The sequence below is a fragment of the Oxyura jamaicensis genome, chromosome 4 (genome assembly GCF_011077185.1).
Source record: "Oxyura jamaicensis isolate SHBP4307 breed ruddy duck chromosome 4, BPBGC_Ojam_1.0, whole genome shotgun sequence".
Taxonomy (NCBI): domain Eukaryota; kingdom Metazoa; phylum Chordata; class Aves; order Anseriformes; family Anatidae; genus Oxyura; species Oxyura jamaicensis.
The window spans coordinates 47855954-47880704 of record NC_048896.1 but is presented as its reverse complement, the minus strand read 5'-3'; the positions used below and the strand labels follow the sequence as shown (position 1 = coordinate 47880704).

At 37.1% G+C, this 24751-nt stretch overlaps 1 protein-coding gene across 6 annotated transcripts in view; it reads left to right on the top strand.

Annotated features, from left to right (window-relative positions):
• The window catches only part of RAP1GDS1 (Rap1 GTPase-GDP dissociation stimulator 1), a 112282-nt gene that overhangs the window by 48627 nt on the left and 38904 nt on the right, over nt 1-24751 (top strand). For 2 of the 6 annotated variants that reach the window (XM_035325331.1, XM_035325327.1), the window contains exons 1-4: nt 100-154; nt 851-958; nt 18879-19001; nt 22775-22900. In XM_035325331.1, the coding sequence (XP_035181222.1) occupies nt 115-154; nt 851-958; nt 18879-19001; nt 22775-22900 (397 nt within the window). In that variant the 5' untranslated portion in view covers nt 100-114. Of the gene's footprint in view, nt 1-99; nt 155-615; nt 647-850; nt 959-18878; nt 19063-22774; nt 22901-24751 lie in introns of those variants that run through there. The other 4 variants (XM_035325328.1, XM_035325330.1, XM_035325329.1 and 1 more) reach the window with 3 other exon arrangements.

Genomic DNA, 24751 nt, shown 5'->3' with positions numbered 1-24751 from the left:
AGTCATCAGCGGGCAGGCCGAAGAGACCTGGGCTGCAGCTGCTAACGCGCTTCTGTTTTGTCCCCAAATAAGCAGAGTACTCAAAATGGTAGCAGGGATACTACCCTAACTTGTATGAGAATAAATGGGCATCTGTTGAGAAGTGTATTACATGGTTTTAATTGATTCGGTTCTTTTTCTTTGTTTGTTTGTTTTGTTATCTAAAGAGGGAAGAGTTATTGAATTACCTGAAATTCAGTAGGTTCTGATTTCTAGAAGATGCCTTATATTTTCACAGATCAGTTGAATTTAAACAGTTAACATGGTTCATATAAACCGTGGAGCTAGTAACAATGTGGTGGAAGATGGCATAGTCCTTAAAAGGCTCTAAGCTTAGCACTAGGACTTTGTGAATGCCTTGTCGAGATGGAACCCTATATAGCACACACAAAATGGCATTTTCAATTACTTTCCCATTGTTGATGAAAAAATTCAAGATGTGCTTATTTCCATCATATTTTTGCCACGCACAAGGATAGAAGCAAAGATACTGCTGCTGGTTTTCTGAACCAACTAGACTGAGGCAATATTGATGGCTAAATTGCCATTCAGCAGCATTTCATAACGTGCCTGCTGGCATCCTGTTCTCAGATGCAGAATGATAAATGTATGCATAAATTTGAAAAGTTTAATTTCATGTATAACCTTTGACTTCCGGCTTTTTATATACTCAGAAATATATACTATAGACCATTCATTCCTTCTTCATTGACACAGGATTTTGTTTACTTTACAGTAACTATTTACATTCAGTGCTGTTACCAAATTGCTAAGGACACTGATTTCTCTTCTCTTTGTGTTTACCAAGCAGATAATCTAAGTGATGCCCTGAAAAAGCTGAAGATAACAACCACTGACAGCACGGCAGATAGCTTGGAGGGATGCTTGGACTGTCTGCTTCAAGCTCTGGCACAAAACAGTAAGTTCTATGGACCTTTCAAATTTTAAATCATATCATGAGATCAGTGAATAAAAAGGGAGGTCATAAATTATGTCTGAAAGACACACTCAAGCAATGGGCTGCTAGATTGATTGCTCTGGGTTTTGTATTGTGTTTTTTTTTTTAACCCTTGTATATGTGACATTCAGGTGGCAATGAAGACAGTGGTAGGTAAATTCCCGATGTTTGAAACAGCTGTAGTCCAGTCCTTTTTCCAATATTATGAAGTAGCATAAGAACTTTGAAAATTGAGTGAAGATTTCCTCACACGAAAAACAAAGGGCAAAGACGGACAAATGAGCCTGATGGGACAGGGAGGGGGATATGGGAGCTGCTTGCTAATTCTGGTTAAAAGAGCATGGTTTCCTATCCATAATGTATTTTTCCTCATATTTCCAATTTATATTTCTTAGGAAAGTAGTTTTGATTAGCAGAAGTGGGCCTGCTATCCAAAGATAGTCCAAATTTGACAATTAGTATGATAACAAAAATAAGAATGTAACAATAAGAGTTTGTTGTTGTTGTTGTTGTTGTTTTGTGTGTTGTTTTTTTGTTTGTTTTTGTTTTGTTTTGTTTTGATTTTTTTTTACTGAAAGCTGTGGAATGTGTGTCCCTACTCCTAGCAGGCAGAAAGATATGGTAAATGAAGATGACAGCTTATGAGACTCTTCCAGGTTTAACTTTCTCAGCACTTCACGTGGTGGCAGAAGAAAAATCTGTGTACAATTTCAGGTCAAAAAACTTGTCAGAATAGATACAAGTCATGATTAAACTTACTTTTTTTAAAAATAAAATGATGGTCCTTTGTAAATATCAGTACTTTCAAAAGTATATGCTATCAATAAGTCTTGTTTCTTCCCCATGATGTTACTCTACAAACCACATCATTTTGGTTTTCTTGGTGTAAAATACTTCATAAGGTTTTTCACAATAGGATATAAGTTCCATCCATATCCCATCAAAGATGCCACGTGGATAATAACAGTCTTTGCATTTAATGATAGTTGTGGTTTTTTGTTTGTTTGTTTCATTTTAATTATTTTGCAAGGAGATGTCAGCCAGGAAGTAATAAACTCTGTTTTTTAGATCAACCCATTTTTTGAAGATGATGAATCATTTTTATAACAGGTTTATTTATTAGGCATATCCAATTCTTTAATCCAATTTTCAATTGGCTTTGGTATTTCCAGTATTTTAAAGTCTAATGCTTAAACTTAAGGAATAAAAAGAAGACAGTATGAATAATGACGATGCACTTAGTGCTTAGTATAAATAGCAGGGTTTATCATTTTGCCTATGAAGGTTGCATAGCTACATCACAGCACAAGTTTGGCAGATACAAAGTAATTTTGACTAATGCACAGCAAACATACCAGTGCTTCCTTGCAACCAGATGACTCTCTTCCATTGCAGTCTGGGGCTTTACTCTTCTTTCCAAAATCCTTTCTCTTCTGATTTTTTGGCAGCCAAATCAGATAAACAGATTAGGATTTTGACCTCTCTCTTCTTAGGTAGTTTTACAGAATTTAGCTCTAATCTCTGCCTGGTTTACCGTGTTTTTTACATGTAAGTCAGTAATATGAATATAACCCTGATGAACTGCCATGTGATACAGATCTGTACATTTTTTCAGTTGCCCAAGATAGAGGTAGATTTGGATCACTTCACTTAAAGAATACTGAGCTAGATTCACAAGAAGCAATAAAGGTTCTTAAATACAAATACCTTCAAATACACTTTGCTTCCCCTACTATACTTTGCCTTTTCTTCTTTCCATTAGCCAGTGAAGATGGTGACTCTTTTTTGCTATTGCTTGGTATCTGTTTTCTCTCATGATATTTTCTGTGCCTTCTCATCTTCCTGTACCACCTTTCATCACATTTTTCACTACGCAGAAGATAATCATTTTATCCGCCACCTATTTATTCTCCTCACAATGATTTTATACACGTAGTGACGTTGCTTACCAATGCACAGGTTAGGCAAATCTCAACTCTTAAGTGGAGGTAAGGACAATTCATTTCCAGTGGATACAGAGATCTTCCTCCCCTAAAATTCTAAAGTGGTCTGCCATCAATCGAGGTGCAGTTTCAAGTATTTTTTCCAGGGTGACCAAAAAAACACAAAAATGTTTAATAATGATCACTCATTGGTGACTTGTGTGAACTTTTCATCAAAAAGTTTAAGTAGAAAAGCACTATTGCCCTTTTTTAAATTGCTGAGGCCATTAATTGCACCTTGAATATGTATATCTGAAAGACAATTCAGATGATATCCTTCAAAACTGAATCCTTAGAGAACACAGCAATCTTCTTTTTTTGGCAGAAAAAAAAGGAAGAATTAAGTACCCCACCTAGAACCTTGGTAAGTAGCAGTAGGATATTTCCAGTCATACTGGAAAGAACAAAGCAAGCAGTAAGTTGTCCTCCAAAATGAAGAATAAGGTTCGAGCTTTGGGTAATTAAACTGACCTTTCCATTTCTAGGTAATTAATTTTCCGGTTTGACAGTATCCCAAAGGAGAGGATGCATTTTGTGATAAAGATTACTACCCTACAGCTACAAAGCAGAGGAGATTAGGTGCCAATATGCTTATACCTCTGCCTGTGTTCTGTGGAGAAGAGAGTCAGCTTTCTTAGTGATCAACTATGCATCCAAAATTTGCTTCTGATACCTTTCAACTCGGGAAGAAATTCTTCGCTAGTCCAAAAAGAGAGTATGAAAAGGCTTGTTTTACAGAAACTATCAAAGTAAAGACTTTAAAGAAAGTATGTTTAATGATAATCCAATTTAGGGGGAGAGAAGAGCCAAAATGGCATAAGCATTTTGTCTAAAATAACTCACTAAAAATTAGATGGGTTAGATAGGACAGTTTTTTCAACATCTTGCTAGTAAATTAGGAGCCTATAAATCAGTTGCTTTTCAAGTAAATTAGACAGTTTGATACCAAGGTTTTACTGAGTTTCCAGAAAATGGGCTTTAGTTCCCAAGATAGTCTCATGATTTTGAAGAAAAAAAATCTGAAAGAAGACAGGCTTCTCTTTCGGCATAAATTTGTAAGAACAGCAACGTATTCAGAAGACTTCAGAGATTATTAGGTAAATTGCATGTAATGGATTGGTTCAAGAAGTAGTTATAGTATATAACTGTCTTTCTAAACACTGCAGTCTGTGGGATACAATTGAGCTACCAATACATTGTGATAGTCATTCTTCCTTTGACCAAGCAGCCACTGAATGTCCTTTCTCATAGTTCTTACCCATCTAGTTAACTTCTTAATGTGGATTTATTTATTTATTTATTTGGTACGGTGTGTACCATAGGTACAGATTACATATATGATAATATATAGATGTGTTACAAACTATACCTCTGTGTATTAATGCATCTCTATCTCTCAATATATGTATATCAAGCAAACAACATTTAGGTCTAAATGATGACAAATGTTTTACCATTAACAAGAAGTCAATCATTTCACAGAAATGACATAATTTATATTGGTAGATAGGAGCAGTAACACGTAACCCATAAACAAAGCAAGACGACATGACAGAATGGTTTAAGAGATGACTTCCATACCCTTCAGAGAACATTAAACTGTTTAGAGTCAAATAGCCATTTTGTCATTTTAAAATGTGATTTTTTTCATGAAACTTTTTATATATATATATATACTTTAAATCAATTTCTTTTTAAATAACTTGATTTGCCTGAAATGAGTTGAAACAGGAGAACCAGTGAGCCATGGTGCAAAGACACACTGTTACCAAGTTTCTGCCAGATAAGTCATGTTTGGGTACCTTAAGAATAACCTATTATTAAAGCAGATTTTACAGGACTAGTAGTCTAACCTTTTGTGACTATAAATATATATATATATATATATATAAACATACATATATATTTAAGGTAAGGGAATTTACCAGGACTGCTCTGAAGACTGTTCATACTGTACAGGCTGTCCCCAGAGTGCATGGAGTGATGCCACAATGATTGATTCATAGCTAGTCTCTTCTTTTGCGGGTAGAATTAAATAATGTCTAGGTAGATAATGTGGAATATGTTTTACATGGGAAAGTTTCATTACTTATCTTTTCATATAACATTAAAATAGCAATGTTTCCACTGGAGATCCTTCAAAGAAAGGTAAAAGCTGAGTAATAATAATTAGAAGTCAGATTGTTTATACTAAATTATAGGTTAATTGTAACAGAAATAGTTTTAATAAAATTTCTCAAATAATGATTCTACTTTCCCTTAATATATTCCCATGTGTATGATAATATTAATGAAATTTGCATTCTGATTATAGTTCAGTAAGTCATCACATTAGAGTAAGAACAGAAAAATAATCCATGCAAGGAATAGAGTTTATTTTAGTAAAATTTTATAGGTCTTTGATTTCATTGGGAGTTCACAGTGGTATCTTAAGTCACATAACTTATATTCACTAAGACTTAGAAATGTAAATATTATTTTAACTTACATAAAATTTACTGTATTTTTAATACACTAATGGAACCCACTCCCATCTACCACCAGCCAAAAACCACAGTTAAACCCTGTGTTAGTACAACATTGTGTTTTTAACAAAGGAAATAAAAATGTATAATTCCCACAAGTTCAGTGTAGACATACTGCATCTACACAGGATTTTTTCTACACAAAGAACTATTCCACTGCTTTTAATTGCTAGCTGCATGCATGCAGCATATGTTGTGGTTGTTGCAGAAACATAAGGTAATTTCCTTAGTTTGGTTCCGTTTACTTTGCATGCAATCTTTTAACTTTTTCTTATGTCAAAATGTTACAAATTACTTTCTTCCAATATCATATTACGTGCCATATAGAAAGGATGGTGAAGTTGAGATGAATGTTGTAGCTCTAATTTCTTTTTGTGTCATCTGTTGTTTGTCCTTTTTTTCTTTTTTATGTTTTTTTTAACAATCCTTTTGCCAACCCAACACTTGTTTGATAATTGTAGTACCCTGGAACATGATACCTCTTGTCTAGCCTTATGAGCCATTTGTCACACTAACCAAATTGAGGCATATGCATACACATGTACTATACTACACAAGGGTGAGTCGGATAATAATTTCTGATAACTGCCAGTAAATATTTAGCAAGTCAAATTGAAATGTTTTTAGCTACTATTTGTCTAGGGAGACAGCAGTAAAGCCTTTCACATCTGAGACCTGGGTCTGAAAATTCTGCACAGATGGTTTCTTCAGGAGACATTGTTTGGAGAGACATTTATTCCTATTTATGCAGATATTTTAGTCCTTATGTGTCACCAGTGCTTGTGGCTGAGGCCAGTCATATATGGACTATCTAGAGGCACTGGATAAAACTGAGGGCTATAGGCTCAGAAAGGCAGCACTGACAGGGGAATAAGAGATAAGCACATGTTAGAAATGCTTTACAATAGAAAACATACCTTATTTTGTGAACTTCCTTCAGCATTCCCAGTGAAGTCAACTGGCATAACTGGGGACTTTGCACCCATTCTGTCCACCATATTTCTGAAAGCAAAACACAAGTGCTTGATCTCCCTCCACCCAGCAGCATTCATAATTTCTAAACAGCTGAACTTTCTGTATTTTAGATCTCTGAAGGCAGGCTGTGGGGTGCATGATGCATAAGCAGTGTCAGCAGCAGAGAAATAGATTCAGTCAGCCATGCACTGAATGAATTACTGGCTTCTACCAAATCAGGAGGTGAAATTCATATATCACACGTGTTATCTTTTAAAAACTGTATATTAAACAAGTGGCTCCATTGTCTGTCCTGTACAATTTAGATGAATAGACATGGTTTGGTGTGTTACTGTCAGGAAAGAATTTTGCTGACCTGTAAGAAGATAGTTTACAGTAAAATGAAGTGCAGAATTATCATAACAATTGGAAAAGACAAAAAAAATAGTTTGTCAGAGCATTTGATTCTGAGGTTCTGCAGCTTTTTTTTTTTCAATTCAGCTTAAAAACAACAATGTTAATCTTAACTGTGCATTGCAAAATGTAATTTCATTTTGTGTGTAATATGTTAAAATTCCTTCCATTATAATTCGAAAACATTTAACAAACAGGGGTTGTTTTCTTTCCCTTTCCCACCCCCAAGAGGCTAGAGTAATAAACTGTTTGCCTTGTAGCTGCTTTATAATAAAGTCTGTAAAGAAAAAAATGAATTAAAGTCTGCAGAAAAATCCACAGGAGGAAATGAAAGCAAAGAGAGCTCTGGTAGGTGAGTCTGAATGCATTTCTCTCAGAGAAACATTGTCATGTCATCTCCCTGTGTTAACTGTGAAGCGGGGAGCAAGTTCCCTTCCCTGGGGCTTCAGACTGCCCTCTGACACCACAAAAATATCACATACTCGTCTGAAGCCCAGAGCCATCTGCCTACACGTCTTGGCCATAATATTGAAAGCTTTATATTTGGTGTGATATTTTTGCTAAATTGCTGTCGTATTTAGCAGCTTTGGAATCAAAGGGTATTTTGCATGTTTGTTATTTTGTTTTAATTGCAATTACAGAAGGACATTCTCTGAAAAGTCATTCTTCCCCTACATACAAGTGGAACTAACTGAAGATGCAAGATGAAGATGCTTGCCTGACTGACAGAAATTCTTAGTGCAGATACTGTAGAAAAATGACATCTAATGACACTATCTCTAGTGGCATCATTAGACTTGGTTTATTACTGAATATTATTACTTTTTTAATAACAGAAAGTAGCAGAATATTACTACATGCTCACATTATTTTCTATTTTGGAACCAAGAACTATGTTATGAAAAAGAAAACAATTATTTGGTTTCAAGAGTTTTGTTTTAAGAGCACAATGTTACGTGCTTTATTATTATCATAATTCACAGGATGTAGTAATTAGGACTTAAATTGTTTTATGCAGAAATAAATATGTGAGACAACCGATACATCTCCATCCATTTATAATTTTATTGGCTCAAATATTTTCAATTTAGGCCTTAATCAATGACAGCCTAAACTAACAAAAAAAAAAGTGATAGCTGAATTGCAGCTCAGAATCTAGTTTTTATACATGAAATGTAGGAAAGGTAAAGGTAAACCTAGGAAACGTTACATGCTGGAGAAGAGTATTTAGACAGATTATAAACTTACATTTCTGGTAAGAAGTAGCAAATGCTCTATTCTCACATCTAAAAAAATACGACTATGTACTACCAGATTTTGGGAATGGTAGGTTAATCGGATAGGGAAGTACAGTAGAAAACAATATTGGCCATGGCTGCCTATTATTATAGCGATTTATACCTATGAAGTGCTGTCTCATAAATGTTACGTCTACCAAAAAATAGTTGTCCTAAGATCCTCAAATACAGGTCCACAAGAAAGGACTGCCTGGAAAGAGAAAACTAGAAGGAAATATCGGTTTTCTTTTAAACCACAACCCTCCTGGGACAATTATTGCAGTAACAACAGAAAAATGAAAATGTTATTGCTAGTCCAGACATGCTGCATTTCAGATACAAGAGGTTATAGCAGACATAAATAACCCAGATTTGACAGATGAGAAATCTGAAAATCGGCTGAGAACATTATTTTTGGCTCTGATATTCTTTCCCAGCGTAAGAGGCTGAAAATGCCCACTAATCCCAGCCTTCAGCACCTGGCTCTGAAAAATGCCTGGCGTGTGACTGAAGTGCAAAGGCAAGCACATGCATTTCCGACCATTTTTTACACATGCTGTTTGAGAGGCTGCCTGTGAGTTTGCACGTTGGTGTGTAAAAAAATGCTGAAGCAAAATTATGCCAATAAAGATATGCTTAAGTGAGATGGCAGGGCCCCATTTTTGAAAAAGGGGTTAGAAATTTTGGAAAGCAGTTACAGTTTAATGAAGAAGGTTTAAAATACCACACTTTTCCTTAAATTTTCCTTTTTCCTATGACTGGCTAAGATGCACAATTTTCTATTTATTGAGTTGTGCAGATCACTGATAAGTAATCATCAAATGACACAGGAACATTTTAGCTTCATGTCTGAAACTGCAAATTTCAGCATTATTGTAAGTCTTCTTTGGTATGTCATTTTTTTCTGCCTTTTTTTTTTTTTTTTCCCTCCAGCATATTTTAGCTATATACTGTAAGCCCTATTTTCATTTGTATATACCCACTGTGTCGCATCAGAGAAAATAACATGATGTTACAAACCTCCTGAGCAAATGCTAGCAGGTCTTTTCCATCACTTCCTGCTGTTTCAGCTTTCTGGTGTTGAGATCGTGAGCTCAGCCCTCCTACCTAAAGCTTCTGTTCAGGTTTTCTCTTGAAAGTCACCAGTGGGTTTTCTGAAACCCCTTGGATCCCATTTGATGGCATCACTGAGGAGGATGCGTTGGCATCTGCTGAAGAAAATGGTGGATTTCAGCAGAAAGTACTGACTTCTCACTTCCTTCATCAGAGATGAAACTTACCATCCTATGCCCTGAATCTTCTGTAGACACTTGCTTTCAAAGGCATCTAGTTTCCTGTCTTTAATGTTTTGGTGGATTTCCAGTTCTCACAACCATATGTTAACACAGAGGTTATATCTGAGTTGGAAATTCTTGATTTTGTTCTGTTCTTTATAACTGTGACTTCCATATGCTGTCGAATTTAGCTTGTACTCATACTCTTCCTATAATTGACGTTACTTTTTCTGATCTTCACTGGCCATAGAACAATTCAGAACAATTCCTGTACTGGAGAAAAAAAAAAATCACAGAAGATTCAGAGACATTTTTTTTTTTTGTAATCGCTAAATTCAGATCTCACCTAAGAAATATCAGCTTAACTGATTTTTTTCAAATGCATTGCCACTGCTGATGCCTTTGATTTATGAATGTATATATATATATATATTTTTCTGTTTACCTATCTTTTTTTCTGTTATCTTTTTATACATTTATGGCAGTTGAACATACATGCGCTTAATTACAGGATCAGATAAGTGTCTATCTGCTTAACTTTTAGCACATCAGAATGCCATGCTATTTCAGAGAAATGTTGTGCAGTACATACAGTATTAAGCAGTGGTCATTTCATGTTTTGTTTCTGTGACTGTCTCACACATTACTATGAAAGTAAAAGGCTGGTTACCCTCCCGACCCAAACACAGAAAAAAATAATCTATAGAACCCTTTCTCCTAGCAGAGTTATTCTAAGATACAAAAAATACCTGAAATTACATTCATTCGTTCCCATTGATAGGCATTTTAAGCTGACCTTTTCTGAAGTATAGAGAAAAATCTCTACATTTCAGAGGTTGCTCAGGCAAACTTCACCATAAACAACACCAAACTAACGCTTTGCAGTTTTGAAGTCAAATTTAAGCAGAATAAGAGTGAAATGAGGTGTCTCACTTCAGGTACACAGTGACCGTGTAACAATGCTTTCATAATTGTGAACTTCTCCACAGCATTATAGCCTAAAACAAAATAATAACCATCTGTAGGCCCTACTCTGACACTCACATGTAGGACTCGCTTTCGGCTACTGTCATTTCACATAAATAAAAAAGAGCACTCAGCACCCCCACAGATTTAATGCTCATTACTGACGAGTGAGCTGCAACAACACAAGCCTGTGGACAAGCACAGCAAGACAGCGTAGTGCAAGCAAGTAGGCAAGCAATGATACCAATTAATCAGTGGCCTATTAGTAAGTAGTGGAGTCAAGTTGAACGTTAAATTTCCTTGCTCTCTAACTTCTCTTTGATCTTTATCATTGCCCTTTCTTCTTAGCAGCAGTCTCCTTTCCAGGTTGATTTCTGAGCCTCCTGAGGTCTGCCCTCCATACTCCTAGCATCTGTCAACCGTGAGTGATCTTGGAGGAGGCAGCCACCCACGGGTGCCTATTGTGTCTGAGCACGGCAGCCCTGCCTGCCTGTTCGTCCTGATGTCTAACACTGTCCCAGCCTGAACACTCAAACGGGCAGTGGTAATTTATGAAAAGGAAATATGCAGATATGCCCTCTTCCAAAAAGGCAAGAACCAAACAGTATTATCGCTAATTGTCTACTGCAATCCCTAGTTGACTACTGAGATGATGGTATTCTTTAGGAAGATGATGCCCTTAGCTCGTGACAAAGATTTTGCTACTTTGTTGTTCCTGCTTTTGTTCCATTTTATACTGAAATATAAAGAGTAGCACAGAGCTACCTGTGGCACCTTCAACAACTCCTGTTCTGTGCATACTGGAGACACGAAGTGGTGCCTGTTTAGCAGCTGCTAAGTCTTGATCCAGCATCTTTGAATGCAGTGGTGCAGGGATAATTCATTTAATCTGTGTACTCAGACCAAGAGAGGGAGAGGGAATAGAAAGGGAAAAGTTGAGACTACGTGGATGAATTACAAGGAATAAAGTAGTACATATTTTTTAAATGAAGGAAGGTAATGGGAGAAGGGTAGGACAGATTTAAAGATAAAATTTTGAAAGAAAACCAACAAACTAAATGTACCTAGGTACCTAGGCAGTCATGATATAAAGAAAGGTCCTGATTCTGCCAATATTTCCATATATTCATACCTTGAAGGACAGAAATTCATACATGCTGTTAGTCCCACTGAGTTCAAGAACTATACTTGTATAAAGTTAGCTAGATGTTCAGATCTAAAATGTGTGTAGCCTCTTTTTGCAATTCCTTTGTTACACGTCACCATCAGTCTTGATTCCAGTGTGACAGTTGGTGTCAAGGAAAGCATTCTTTCTTCAAAGGTGTATTTCTGGTTTATTTCTTTAGTACACTATGTTTCCTATAAACCTGGTTTCTTGACGGGGATTATAATGTAATGAAATGTAAAGCAAAAGGCATGACACAAGCATTTAGCATTTACAGCTGGATTATACTTTACATCTAGATTAGCAGAAATTAATATAACATTTAACATAATTTGGAATATTTGTCATGACAAAAGTAATTTTGATTGGCTTGTAAGCATAGAATCCAAGTCTTATGCTCACATAGGTGGTGATAGTGGATTACAGAGGAAGAAATTTTTGACAGGAACATTTTCATAAATGGAATGAGTTTTGAATAGAAAATGAAGGTAATGCTTAAAACGCTGAGGAAGGTGTTATATTCTGCTGCCAGGGAAGGCTTAGAGAGGATGGAAACCATCTTAGTACAGATGCTGTTTCTACTGGCTAAAACAAACATTCTTTTGCTATACCTTGCACTTTGCTATTCCTTTGCAATACCTTACACTGCATCCCTCAAATTACCAAGAAAATGCATGTTAATTATTTTTCTCTCTTTTGGCAGTATAGTTACATCAGCAGTTGGGTTTGGCTGGCAAGAAACTGTCAAACTGAAAAGACCACGTCTTAGACCAGCATGCTCACAAGAGCAAGAATTTCTAGTCTGCCTCGGATGCAGATAATCTCTTGTCTCAAATATTGTGTTACAAAGCATTCCTTCTTTTTGCTCTAGATGCTTGCTGCATCTTAGCTCACGAAACTGCTGCATTTTTGTGGCACTGTATACACATAATGCAGAAATGTTTCATCATAAGTGCTGTTTATTATATATTATTACAGTATACCCATTTAATTGGAACATACTAAATCAAGGCGACTGCTTTCTATTGGACTATCTCCCAGTAAACTGGCCTAGCCTAATGATACTGGATAGTAATCACTGCTGCCTAGTGGGGTTATATTTTACATAAATTCCTCTTAATAGTGATATATTTAGTTAGTGCCAAATACTTAAATGATGTTTATTCAAGTGTTAAATTCCAGGGACTGTTTGTTGAATATACAATGTGCCAAGTAAAGATTAAGTATTATAAGTTCCTTCTTCTCAGGAGGCCTCAGTGAACAGTAGTTCCAGATAATAGAATATAAAAATTTCTTTTTAGATTGTATTTTAGAAATGCAATACAGAAGCAGAAGAAAAGGCCTGTTCTTAAAATAAATAAACAAAAAAAACCAACAACAGTATTTATAGAGAGCATGTAATTCTCAATTTTAGGTCTGAAATTTCATTCTTAGCTTTGGCCCAATCCCTTATGATTTACAAACATGATCTTTTTTAGATTAGGTTTTCCCTTAAACTGCTTTGGAAGCAAATCTTTTTAAAAACATCAATAGCAAAGAAAAAATATTTTGCACATATGTAGACATAGTCTCTCAGATAGCACTGGGCAGAATTTTACAATAGGCATTTGAGCTTGCTTGAGAGAACTCTTAAGAGATTGCTTACAAGGAATATGAAATATTTCCTGAATATAGAATATGAAACTTTCAAATCTGATTGTATTTTTAAATTAAAATCTGTTACACAGATTGAAAAACTAAAACCTGAGGATACTTAAGGTTCTACCTAAGGTTCTGTAATAAATCCAGTTGGTACAAGCAATGGAGGAGGCAAATTAAAACATCTGCACAAGCTGAGTATAAAACAAGAAGGTGCTCCTGGATGACATTTGTACTTAGATGCCAGACAATGAACTAGGCAGCTCAGGCACTAATTATCAAACTCTTTAAGCAACTGGGCTACCAAAGTGGTTACCTCCTGCAGAGGGTCGATCAGAAAGGTGGGCAGTGGGAACTAGCAGCTCATATAAATCCACCAAACTAAGTGTCAGGGCACTAAACTAGGTCCAGCTCAGGAAAACAGACTCCTAGCAGCCTAACCTTAATATTCTGCTTTGTGCTGCAAAGCATCCATGGAAGCATTCATGTGTATGTTCCTTTATAGAACACAATGCTGGCATGTGTGTTTATTAAATTTCTTCACTGGTACCTGCAACAGGCTATTCAAGTCCCGAGTCTCATCCTGCAATTCACTTTTATTCTTTGGATACAGATTTTGGAGAATGTAATCAGTGGGAATCATGCAGCTAGCTGGTTGGTGAATCTGTCTCTCCATCTGTCCTTCCTTCCTTGTTAGAGCTGAGATTTTAATTACAAACATCTGTGCACTATCTCTGTTCCTTCATTAAAAAATAGCAGCTGAAGTTGCCCTGTTGCTGCTGGCAGTGACAGAACAGAGCAAACACCATGCTGAAAACGTTCATACAGCTAAGGGAGAATCTTCCCTCCCTCCTAGGGGTCTAGTTTGAAGGATACATGAGCAAGCAGATTATATTTGTGGGGAATTCCCTATGTGGGGAGGAGTGTGCCAACAGAAGATGTATTTATACATTTAATTCTCTCTCTTTTCTGTTTCTGTAAAAACAAATCTTGGTAATTGGAATGGTCTTTTTGGCTAAGGTATGTTAAACAAAAACCTCCTTTCTCTGTGGTGTATGTCTTGTTGCATGAGATCACATTATTTGTTTTACTGAGGTTCTTTACAACCCACTATTTGTGTTCTTTTAGTCAGACTAAAATCTCCATTTTGTGGCTTGGAAAAAAACAGCAGTAGGATGCAGAGAGACTGACAGTGAGTGCTTCTTGTACCTTACTTGGTACATTAATTATTATTATTTTTTTTGCTGTGGTAGATAAGAGAATGCACCAGTTAGAAAGATATCCCTTGCTCCCTTCGTTCTCTTCCCTTCTGTCTTTTGAGGGAACAGATGGAAGGTTCCGTTCATGATATACGTGGTTCATCATTATTTATTCATGTGTTCATCCTCCTCTTTCTGATGGGTACATGTGGGAGGGACGTTATAAAGCCAAGGTAATTTTCTGCGGTGGTTTCTGGAGGTTTATAAAACATCTTTGCAGCTAGAAATACATACATCTTTCAAAAGACTAACAGGGTTGACTTAATAAAGAGGACACTCATGGAGCTGCTTATTTACAATTCTGTGGTGTGCCTCATTTCTCATGTAAAGCTCCACAACAAGGGAATTATTGCAGTGCTAGCCTTCGCTAATATTGTGTTATTTTAAACTCTTTTTCTTCTGGAATAAGAAATTGCTTGCACCAACAAAACATCTAATAGCGTAACTTAAACTCCTTGTTCAAAGAGAACTGCGCACCAATATTTTTCTTCTGCTAGTAAGTAGTGGCAATTCTGACAGATACGCCTTTCCCTTCCCTTTCCACTCCCTGCCTTCTCTTTCACTTGAAGATGGAGGAAATGATGCAGAGATGAGAAAAGAGTGAGATAGAGAGGAGTAAAATCTAACAGGAAATAGAGCTGAGAGGGGAGAGACAATTTAATTTGCGGCACTCGTTGGATTTTTTCCTATAATGATTTCTGCCACTTAATTAAGCAGTCTGATAGCCCCGGTGCTGAGCTCTCCAGCTCTGATCTATGGCATTAAAGAATTGCCTGCCCACACCCGTTATTATTCTGACTTCAGGCACTGCAAGAACCATGAAAAGTGAGGATATTGACATTTTAATCACCCTGCTATGACATTAATAAGATTTTGGAACTATGTGATCTAACGTATTCTTCATCTTGATATCTAGTGATATAAAGAGACCTCTAAAGCTGCTGGTTTGACCTTTGGGCTTCCCCCCCCCCAATTATGCCGCCGTGGCACAGCACCATATTGTATTGTGTGCAAAAGGACTGTTTCTGAAGCAGCATTATCACAGTCCTGCAGTTTCTTTCCTTCATGATAAGGGCAGTCGGTGCTCTATGGGTGGGTTAGTGCACGCAGGCTCAAAATCAGGCTTTAAATGAAAGCATTTGAAATCTGGGCATGCACTTAGAGCAAAATGGTTTTGAGGTGTGGCACCCTAACATCAGGCTTTCCTTAACGCACAGATTGAACAGATGTGCAAGGGAATGCGGTTATGCTAAAGGAGTTAAAATGGTAAGCATAAGGCAACTTGTTAACACGTGGTTAACGTTGACTATAATTCCTGTTTTCTCCATTACAGAAAGCGTGAGAGGAGATTACATGGCGGAAGTTTTGTCTAGATCTTTCTTGCTCCTATAGAAACATTTGATTTGCATGCCTCAACTGCAATTGACAATACATTGAAATGATTCAAAAGATGACAGTTGAATTAAAGTTCCAAAAGAATTTAGCCTCTAATTTTTATTTTTTTTTTTGGGGGGGGGGGAAGCCCAGAATAAAACTAGTATGCAGCAGGTACACATCCTTAGCAAAGACCCCCTCTTTCTTGCATACATACACAAACAGGAAGGCAGGCAGGCCTTCTCCAGCCTATGAAGAGAACAAGCAAAGGGAAGAATGGAGGGTTGCCTATGCTAAAACCATTTCTAAGGTTCTGCAGAGGAAGTACTGGGCTTAGGGAGACTTGGAGTAGACAAGCTGGAGCACCCCCATGGCATTTTTAACTCACTCAGGGTAGAGCAGAGGTAAGGATGTCCCTTGCTAATGATGGGAGACATACGCTCGCTGCTGGTAAATTCATCAGTTTTCCCTCTTTCATAACTATCAAAAGTTTGTTGTCGGTGCTCAACCTGGGTAACAAGAACCAGTGGGATGCTGTTTTTTTGAAGGGGAGAATATATGCGGGTGTGGCTCCTGTAGCACTTAAGAATAAAAAAGTCAATGTTCTGTTTTCATCCGTGTGATATCAGCTAGCTGATATCTCAGTTTCCAACAGGTGTATTAAGCACTGTGTTTTTATTGATACTCACTTGCTTACACAGTAAAATAAATCAGAGCACATCTGCTACATAAAACTGGCCTGGAGAAGCATTTAATTTTATTTTCCCACTTCTTGCAGGATGTATTTTGTCCTGTTTATGTAATTTATTCTTTGCACAGTAATAAGTTCATCAAACTACAGATCATAAAAATAAGACTGGATCCTGTATATCTTAGCAGTATGGAAGGAAAAAATGCATTAATGTCTTCTGCCTACTAATTCTGGTTAACATCGTACAGGTTCACAAATACCTTCATGTCCAGTGTTGAATTCTGTACTCTTGTTTTTGAACTTAAGAGAGGAGAATCTCTTCTTCAGTAGACACCTCAGAAAAGTCTGGACCAGCCTCTGGTCCTGTCATGATTTTTTCTGGATTCAAACTTTGCTTTCATCCTTACATATGTACAAAATATGTGTTATAAGTCAGAACTTGCAAAAGCTTGCAAATATTTAAAAAGCTCCCTTACGCTGCATCTTCAGAGAATGTAAAATGAATGTAAAAAATCACAATTAATTGGACTGCGAACAGCTTAATAATAATTAGCATGTATAGTATGCTTATATTGAAATTAACCTTCATTTCATACCTAATCTGTTTGTAATCAGATGCCATCACTGTATTGTAGATGAGTAGTCCTAGCCAAAGACTGGCATCCCAAGGTAACACAAGAACTACAGAAACACAGAGGCATGACTGCAGTCCAGGCTAGAAGTTTTCTCCCTCGAATCCCTATTCTGTCACCTAGACGTCACTGGCTCCCGGCCAGTGAAGCGTGTACATACCATATGTGAGCCACAAAGCCAACGTGAGTGACCTCTGCCAGGCTTGTGGGGGCTGCTGCTCGGGGTCAGCTCAGGCAGCTGTCCCCAGCGCTTGGAGCATGGGTTGGCTTGGAGCTGCCACGAGTCAAAAAGGCAACTGCAGCCCTGAGAGCAGGGAACGGGAGGAAGAGGAGGGTGAGGAAAGAGGAGGCAGTGTGCCCAGTGACATGTTGTTAGCTATTCACAGGTGAAGCTCAGCTAAACAATGGTTGCAAGTTGCTATTCTAGAAGATTACCTGGTAGTGGCGTACAAAAAAAAAACAAACCAAACTAAACCAAAACAAAAAAAGTATTTACTTGTCTAGGGGGAAAGCAGAGAATGTGTTATTGGAAAAAAAAAAAAAAAAAAAAAACTGGATTAGTTTTAGGCCCATGCTTTCTTTTCTGTTTAAGAGCATCTATCCCTCACTTTACTTCCTGATTTGAAAGATTCTATATAAAAGCAAACCCATTGATTACTACTGTTGCTGCCCAGTCTGACTGTCTTGTTAGCTCTTGATAGCACCACAGGAAGGGTGCTTTGGAGAAGCTGCAGAAAGCAATGCTGAGAGGTCAGCCTTCTCAACACTGAAATGCCTGACAGCCAACTACAGGAATAGCCTACATCGGTTTCTTGCTGCTACTGGCAAGCTCTAGCTTTTTTTTTTTTAAATTTATTTTAACTTGCACTTACCTTAAAGCTTTTATTTTAAGTGGTGTGAGGGGTTTTGTGCATGATTTATGCCTATCACACTCATATTCAGCTCAAATATGCTGTTATTTGAAAGCATAAGCAAAATACATTTTAGCATCTAGTACGTTATGTTTAATTGCAGTTAATGCTCATGTTCAGTGTTCATTTTCAGATTGTACAGATAGGCCAGCAGTGCTGGGTGGGGCCTTATTGTGGAGCAGCTGCACAATTCCTTCAGTGTAACAGGCAGAAAGAGGAAAATCCTTGTCCTGAAATCTTCAATCTCTATTACAAGGACTCTTATTTTTCCCTTCCTTTCTACAGGGACTATACTGGAGCTATTGTAGGTTAGCAGAGTAACATAGAAGATAAGCAAGCAGAGCATAAGAGGAGTCTAGACTAGGATCTGTTTAGCTCTCCCCCTTCTCCATCATTATACTCTGCCCTCAGCTGTTAGGATTTCCCCATCATTCTTTGAATGTTTGCCATAACTAGTCACTTCAGAGTACCATTCCTGGTTTTTTTACACAGTACTTTAGGCAGCTGCGTATCACTCCATAGCCTTTAGTCTTTCTGCCAGTCTCTGCAGTAGTTGCTCAATGGATGCATGAGTATGTATGTGTATTTATTTATATAACACACAGTCACCCTGTAAAGATTGATTGATTCTGAATGGCAAATTGTAAAGATGTATGAGCACATCATATGAAACAAACATGAAGTAGCTGTCTGCTTCTTATATGGGAAAACAATCACTTTGAGTATTACCTTCGAGAAGATTTACCTTTCCTTTCTTTCTTCTTTCCTTCCCCCGTGCAAGCTGATGCACAAGTCATTTTTGTGTGATGTGTTTTTCAGATATGGAGACGAGTGAAAAAATCCAGAAAAGTGGAGTTCTTCAGGTGTTCGCGAGTCTGTTGATGCCACAATCTTCCTGCACAGCAAAAGTAGCTAACATCATAGCAGAAGTAGCCAGAAATGGTGAGGTTTTCTACAAGAACTTTTCTGCTGGAACATCTTCAGTTTTTCACCTCACTTGTCAGTATGTTTTACTTCATTTATGTTTTCATTTTGTAGATTAGACATCTTTTTCATATCTCTCATTTTCACTCTTTTTGTTTTTGTCGTGTCAAATTTTATTTCTCTACTTTTCAGTGCAATTAAAACAGCATTTGGCTGCTGGAATATTTTCAGTCCTTACTTTCATGCTATTTAGTTTTCAAGACAATCACTAGTGTATATTATCAGACAGAAATAGCATGCCATTAGCTTTAAGAAATGCATATGGAAGAAAAGATGTGCATCATTATATTACTATGTTACACATAGTTATAACAGATGTATATATAAATGTGGTTAAGGGATAGCAGATAGTTGCCTTGGTTTGAGATTGGTGATGACATTATTATCATTATATGGCCATTGACACCACACCAAAAACAGTAATTCCCACCTGAAGAGCACTGTAAGTGTTAGAGTAAGAACACAAGATCCCAAATGAGAATCAGTGGTCCATTTCCTTATGTATTATAAACATACAGTCATATAATGTGGAAGATAATCTTAAACTACTTATTTTTTCTTTAGAAATAATTATCTTAGAGCTCGCCCAGTACCCTGCATACCTTAAGCACACAAGAATGGCCTAATTTTTGCAGGCAGGGGATATGGGCAAACCCTGCAAGAAGGTCAGAGGAGGTTTGTGGCTGACTCCCCACTCCTTGACTTGCTGCTCTACCAGCCAAAGAAGCACTGATAGTGTTTTGCACTTTCCTTCCCTGGGGGCCAGGTGGAGAAAAGAAGGATGCCCCTTACCTGCTGTGCACAAGCAGTCCTGGCAGCTGAATCTGTCTCCCTGTGTAAATTCTCATGCTGGTGTCTCTTCAGGGAAGGGCCTACATTATTGCTGATTGTTTCCACATTCCTTTCCCACCTTTTCCATGGAATCACAATACTACAGCTTCTTACTGATAGCCTCTCTGTAACCTCTTCCACTAATTCTCTGATTTTGAGACAATTATATATATATATATATATATATACATGAATATTCAGAAACATTACCGATATAAGAAGATAAACTTTGTTAGTTTATAAGTTTTTAGATAAATAACCTGTAAAAGTGTAAACACAGAAATTTAAACTTAAAAATATTTCAGAATGACAGAGATTCGTGCAGCCCTGTCACGTTCTTCCCTACTTAATAAATGCATAAGTATATTTAGACCATTCCAGTTGACTGTGCATCTTCAAGTTCTTTTAATCCTCCCTTCTGAAGTAGGAGCTAGGAATAAAAGCAATGTTCACAACAGTTTTGCTGATTACGATGCATTGTTTCCTGACAGATTCTCTATAGAGCATTTTAGCCAGTATCTTTCACTCTGAATTAAAAAATGAAACCTCTGAATAGTTTTTAATTTTTCCCTGCTCCCTGCCAGATTTTAAATTGCTGTTATGAGTATGCTCTTCAGAACAGCTGGCATTTTACCTGGTTCATCATGCAAAATAGCTTATGTCTTTTTCTTGGAGTTAATTAGTAGGCACAACTAGGACCCTTGGCAGCTAAGGTTAACGTGAAAGTATTCAGAAGTGTTTTAAGGTGCCTACCACTTTCAGGACTGAGATGGGCTGGGTGTTCCTCTTTGGGTTCTATCTCTGTTGAAATAGTTGCTTAAGCAGGATAGTAGGGAACACCTCATTTGAATTCTATGACTTTCTTTGTCCTCTTACGTAAGAATTCAACTGTTTCGTGTTTATATTGAATCTTTTTTCATCAAGCTTCGGGGCACTTTGAGAAATTTGCATTATTGACATCATACAGATAGTAGGCATTAAACACAGGCAATTGAAATTATTTCCCTGTGGTCTTGCCATGCAGCTCTGGCAGGGCTGGGAGTAGTGCCTCTGCCTCTGCATCTGGACTTTACCAATAAAAGAACATCTTTTTCTTCCCCACTCTTTGTTTTCTTTTCCTATTCCCCTCATGTGGTCTCCCATCCCATCTTGCCACATAAAATCCTTCTGACTTGCCTGCTTGGTTTTATCATATTTCATTTCTTCCTTTTCATCACTTTGTGCCCTTGCTCAATTTAACCTCTCCAGCTTACATGACTCTTCCTTCTCCTAATACTATATGTTAGTCTCTTATATCTTAAAAATCCAAACAGACAAAAAACACTTGAGTCGCTCTAGTCTCACCAGCTACAGCCATTTCTCTTTCAACTGTGGGCCTACTGAAGGCTCAGATGCATTTGCATTTGCATCTCCCCACCTTTTAAATCCTCTTCTGAGGTTTTTAGTCTCCTCTTCTTTGCTAGATTTAGGAATGAGAAAAACATCTTTGCAGTCTATAATACCACAACACAATTAAATGTCTCTGTTGAAATCTTGTCCTCCACTAGTTTATGGTACTCTGTCCTTCAGTGGTTCTCCTAACTTTTAAAGTGATTCTTCAGTGTTTCCTTCAAAGGATCTGCTTCATTTCCCCTCCGGGTTAGTGGAAACCTTCTGAATGTCTCTGTTATTGGTTACTTTCCTTTTCTGATATTTCTTCTGTGCAAATATAGTTGCAGCTACCACATTTTTGTTGCTGTCTTAACAGATCAGTTTTGCTATGTATGGCACTGCTTCTTTTACTTCTTATCCTTACATGACCTTGATAAATACAGGCTTTGTCAGCATATTGCCTATTTAATTATTTATTTATTTTGCTGAATGAGAGACTGAAAGCTTCTGTTCACTCCAAATAAGAGGGTATGTGGAGAAAAGGTTTCCTACCCTTTCTCACCACATGAGCAAGACCCCAAATACACAACAGCACAAACTGAGACCTCTACCTCTAGAACAAGTTACCATTTCCTCTCACAGACCAAGAGTTTTTTTTAAAAAAAAAGCTGATCTCTGATGGTGCCCCATAGTAAACTATCAAGTTCACGCCAGTGGTGTCTCAGTGGCTGCCTCTGTAAACTTCCCTTGTGAAATGAACAGCGCATTGCCTAACTACAGACCCTCCTGGAGACCAGTGCTTTATCTCTCTGGCTCCAGGATAATTCTCTACATGCACAGATGTAAGAGAAATACTTTGGTTCCCTATCAACAAGGGACATATCAGGAAAAAAGGACAGAAAGGTGGAGAGTTTCCCAGTGGATAGGTCCTCTAACTTTCCTCCCATGGTGGGGATCAGTTAGACTGTGGAAAGGTACAGGGCTCACATAATCCCTCTCATACTTCTCATTCCTTAGGTTCCAAATAAAGACCCTGTTACTTGGCTTTGTTTACTTCCATTTTATTTTTTCTAAAGCAAAAGCTTTTTAGGAGTTCTAATTATGGAAACAGAAGGTTTAAAAGTGCTGCTTATTTTGGGAGTATGAGTACTGGTTTTAAGTCATCTCTTGTGTAATTCAGTAGTTTAATTTATGTTTGTTCAAGTGGAGAGAAAGGTTGTGAATTCACTTGTTCTTTTCAGCATTTTTTATGGTTCTAAAAACATGCTCAGTCTGATCTCTGTTAAATTAGTTTCCATGGAAGTCAATTAAATATTCTTAATTCCTTCTAAATTAACAAATAATGGAAAGAACATAAACCCAAATCCTGACCTTGGACTTGTTCTGTAAAAACCTGCATGCAAACTTACATCGTTTGTCCATGGATATGTTTATTCTTACAAAAGGCCCATGTGCGATGCAAGTGTAACTAGAGTGGAGGAAACTGAAAATAGCAGGCTTTCTTTAATAGGCTTTTCCTTTTTTTGCAGAATTTATGCGGAACCCATGTGTGGATGCTGGGTTGATCCCTCCTTTGGTGCAGCTGTTAAACTGCAAAGACCAGGAAGTATTGCTTCAAACAGGACGTGCCCTGGGCAATATATGCTACGATAGCCGTAAGTGTTGAAATATGCCATCTTTTGTAGATGCTCTTGTAGGAGGGAAGGGAATGTTTTGGTATTTGTACATTGTGTACAGGGGGTCATTTTCCACTTTTCTTGACTTTTATTTGCCACACGCAGCTATTCTGATTGCATGGACACTTGTGCATCACACTTGCATTATGCTTTTGTGACAGAAAGAATTAAAAAAAACTGTTAAAATATCGTGGTACAATTGGACATAATATTAGAAGAGATTTGTGGGCTTCAGTGGTTTGTTTTGTCTTTTTTTTAAACATAATGAACTAGTTTTTCAAAGGTGCTACATATACAGTGTCCTGAATGGCTAATTATTCTCAAATAGAGTCATAGGGAAGTAGTTAGAAGGGAATACTTATATCTTAGCCAGTCTCAAAGATGTGCATAGCTACATATGTGGGTGAGAGGGATGCCTAAACTATGTTGCTGATTCTCAAAATTCTGAAGTGGCCAATCAACTGCACCAAGATTACATGCTGATATTTTTGATAGTCCAGATTTGGGGTTGGTTACTTTTTAGTGTTTTTTTTGGCCACAATACATACTGCAGTGTCAGGCATTAGCAAATTGAAATGCACTTGTGACTCCATGTCTTTATATTCATATGAAGCAATTAGAAGCCTATGGAAGTCTGCAGATGGGAAATGAAATGAAATTGCATAAGGACTTTAGTATCTTCAGATTTAGTGTCTTATGTCACATGGCAAGAGATTTTCTTTGTGGTAATATTTTGCATTTACTAAAAGTTTTTACTATTGTGAATTACTGTCTGTTTAAAAAAATAAAATTTTAGTAGGCTCTTCCTGAATACATTTTTCAAACTAGTTTGGAAATTTGCATTTTGTTTTGTTTTAAATTACTTTGCCTTTGACCTCAGGGATGTTAATCAGATTCTTCTTGCTGGCATTTCCATTTACAGACAACTACTGCTTGAGGATGATAATGTTTAATTCTTTCATTTAGGGTTTTATTTAAGGTGACCAATCAACAGAACACCTGCTTCCCCATGGAAACTTCAAGAAGAAGCTGTTGAGCTTTCCATAACAATTTACCTACTAAATTTTATTTCAGGGTCATATATGATGTAAACCTCAGTCCCAGGTGGCACGGGTTTATTTCATATTAGTAAAAGCTACATAACTATTCATAACATTCTTGTTCAACCCACGTTTCATGAAATACAATAAAGCCACATGAATACTGGTTTTGAAGAATCAGGTACTGGGGACTGCTGCTGCTGGCTTTTACAGTGCAGGATTTACACAGTAGGGGAAAGCTGTACTTGTGATGCTCTTTGCTGTACTTGTGAAAGCCTTGTTATGCTCTTCCATGGAACAAAGCAGACACTGTTAAAATCTACAGTGCACAGTGATGTGTTCTGTATGCCATGTGTTGCTGTGCTCCTGTAGGAGAACAGTTGCTACCTTCCATGTGTATTTAAACGAGAATAATGAATAAAGTGTAATAAGACATCACAAAAATCAAGATTAGCATCCTAGATTTAAGTGGAAGAGGCTATTTGCAGTGCTTATTTACATGACATCCACCCCATTTTGCTTTGTTTTGTTTGTTATCTTAAAGAGTAATGATCCGTAGGTAACCTATCCTGGGATCTTATATAAGATGAATACTTTCAATGTGTTTATTATTATAAAATTGAGTATGTTTTCATTTATGACTTATTTACTTATATAGAAATGATTTTTTCATAACAAAGAGCTTTAAAGGATAACAAAGACAAGGTGTAGAGGACATTATTTCTAATCACAGACATTGTTATGTACAGATAGTCTTTTTCTTCTCAACTGAGACAAAAGTATGTGTTAC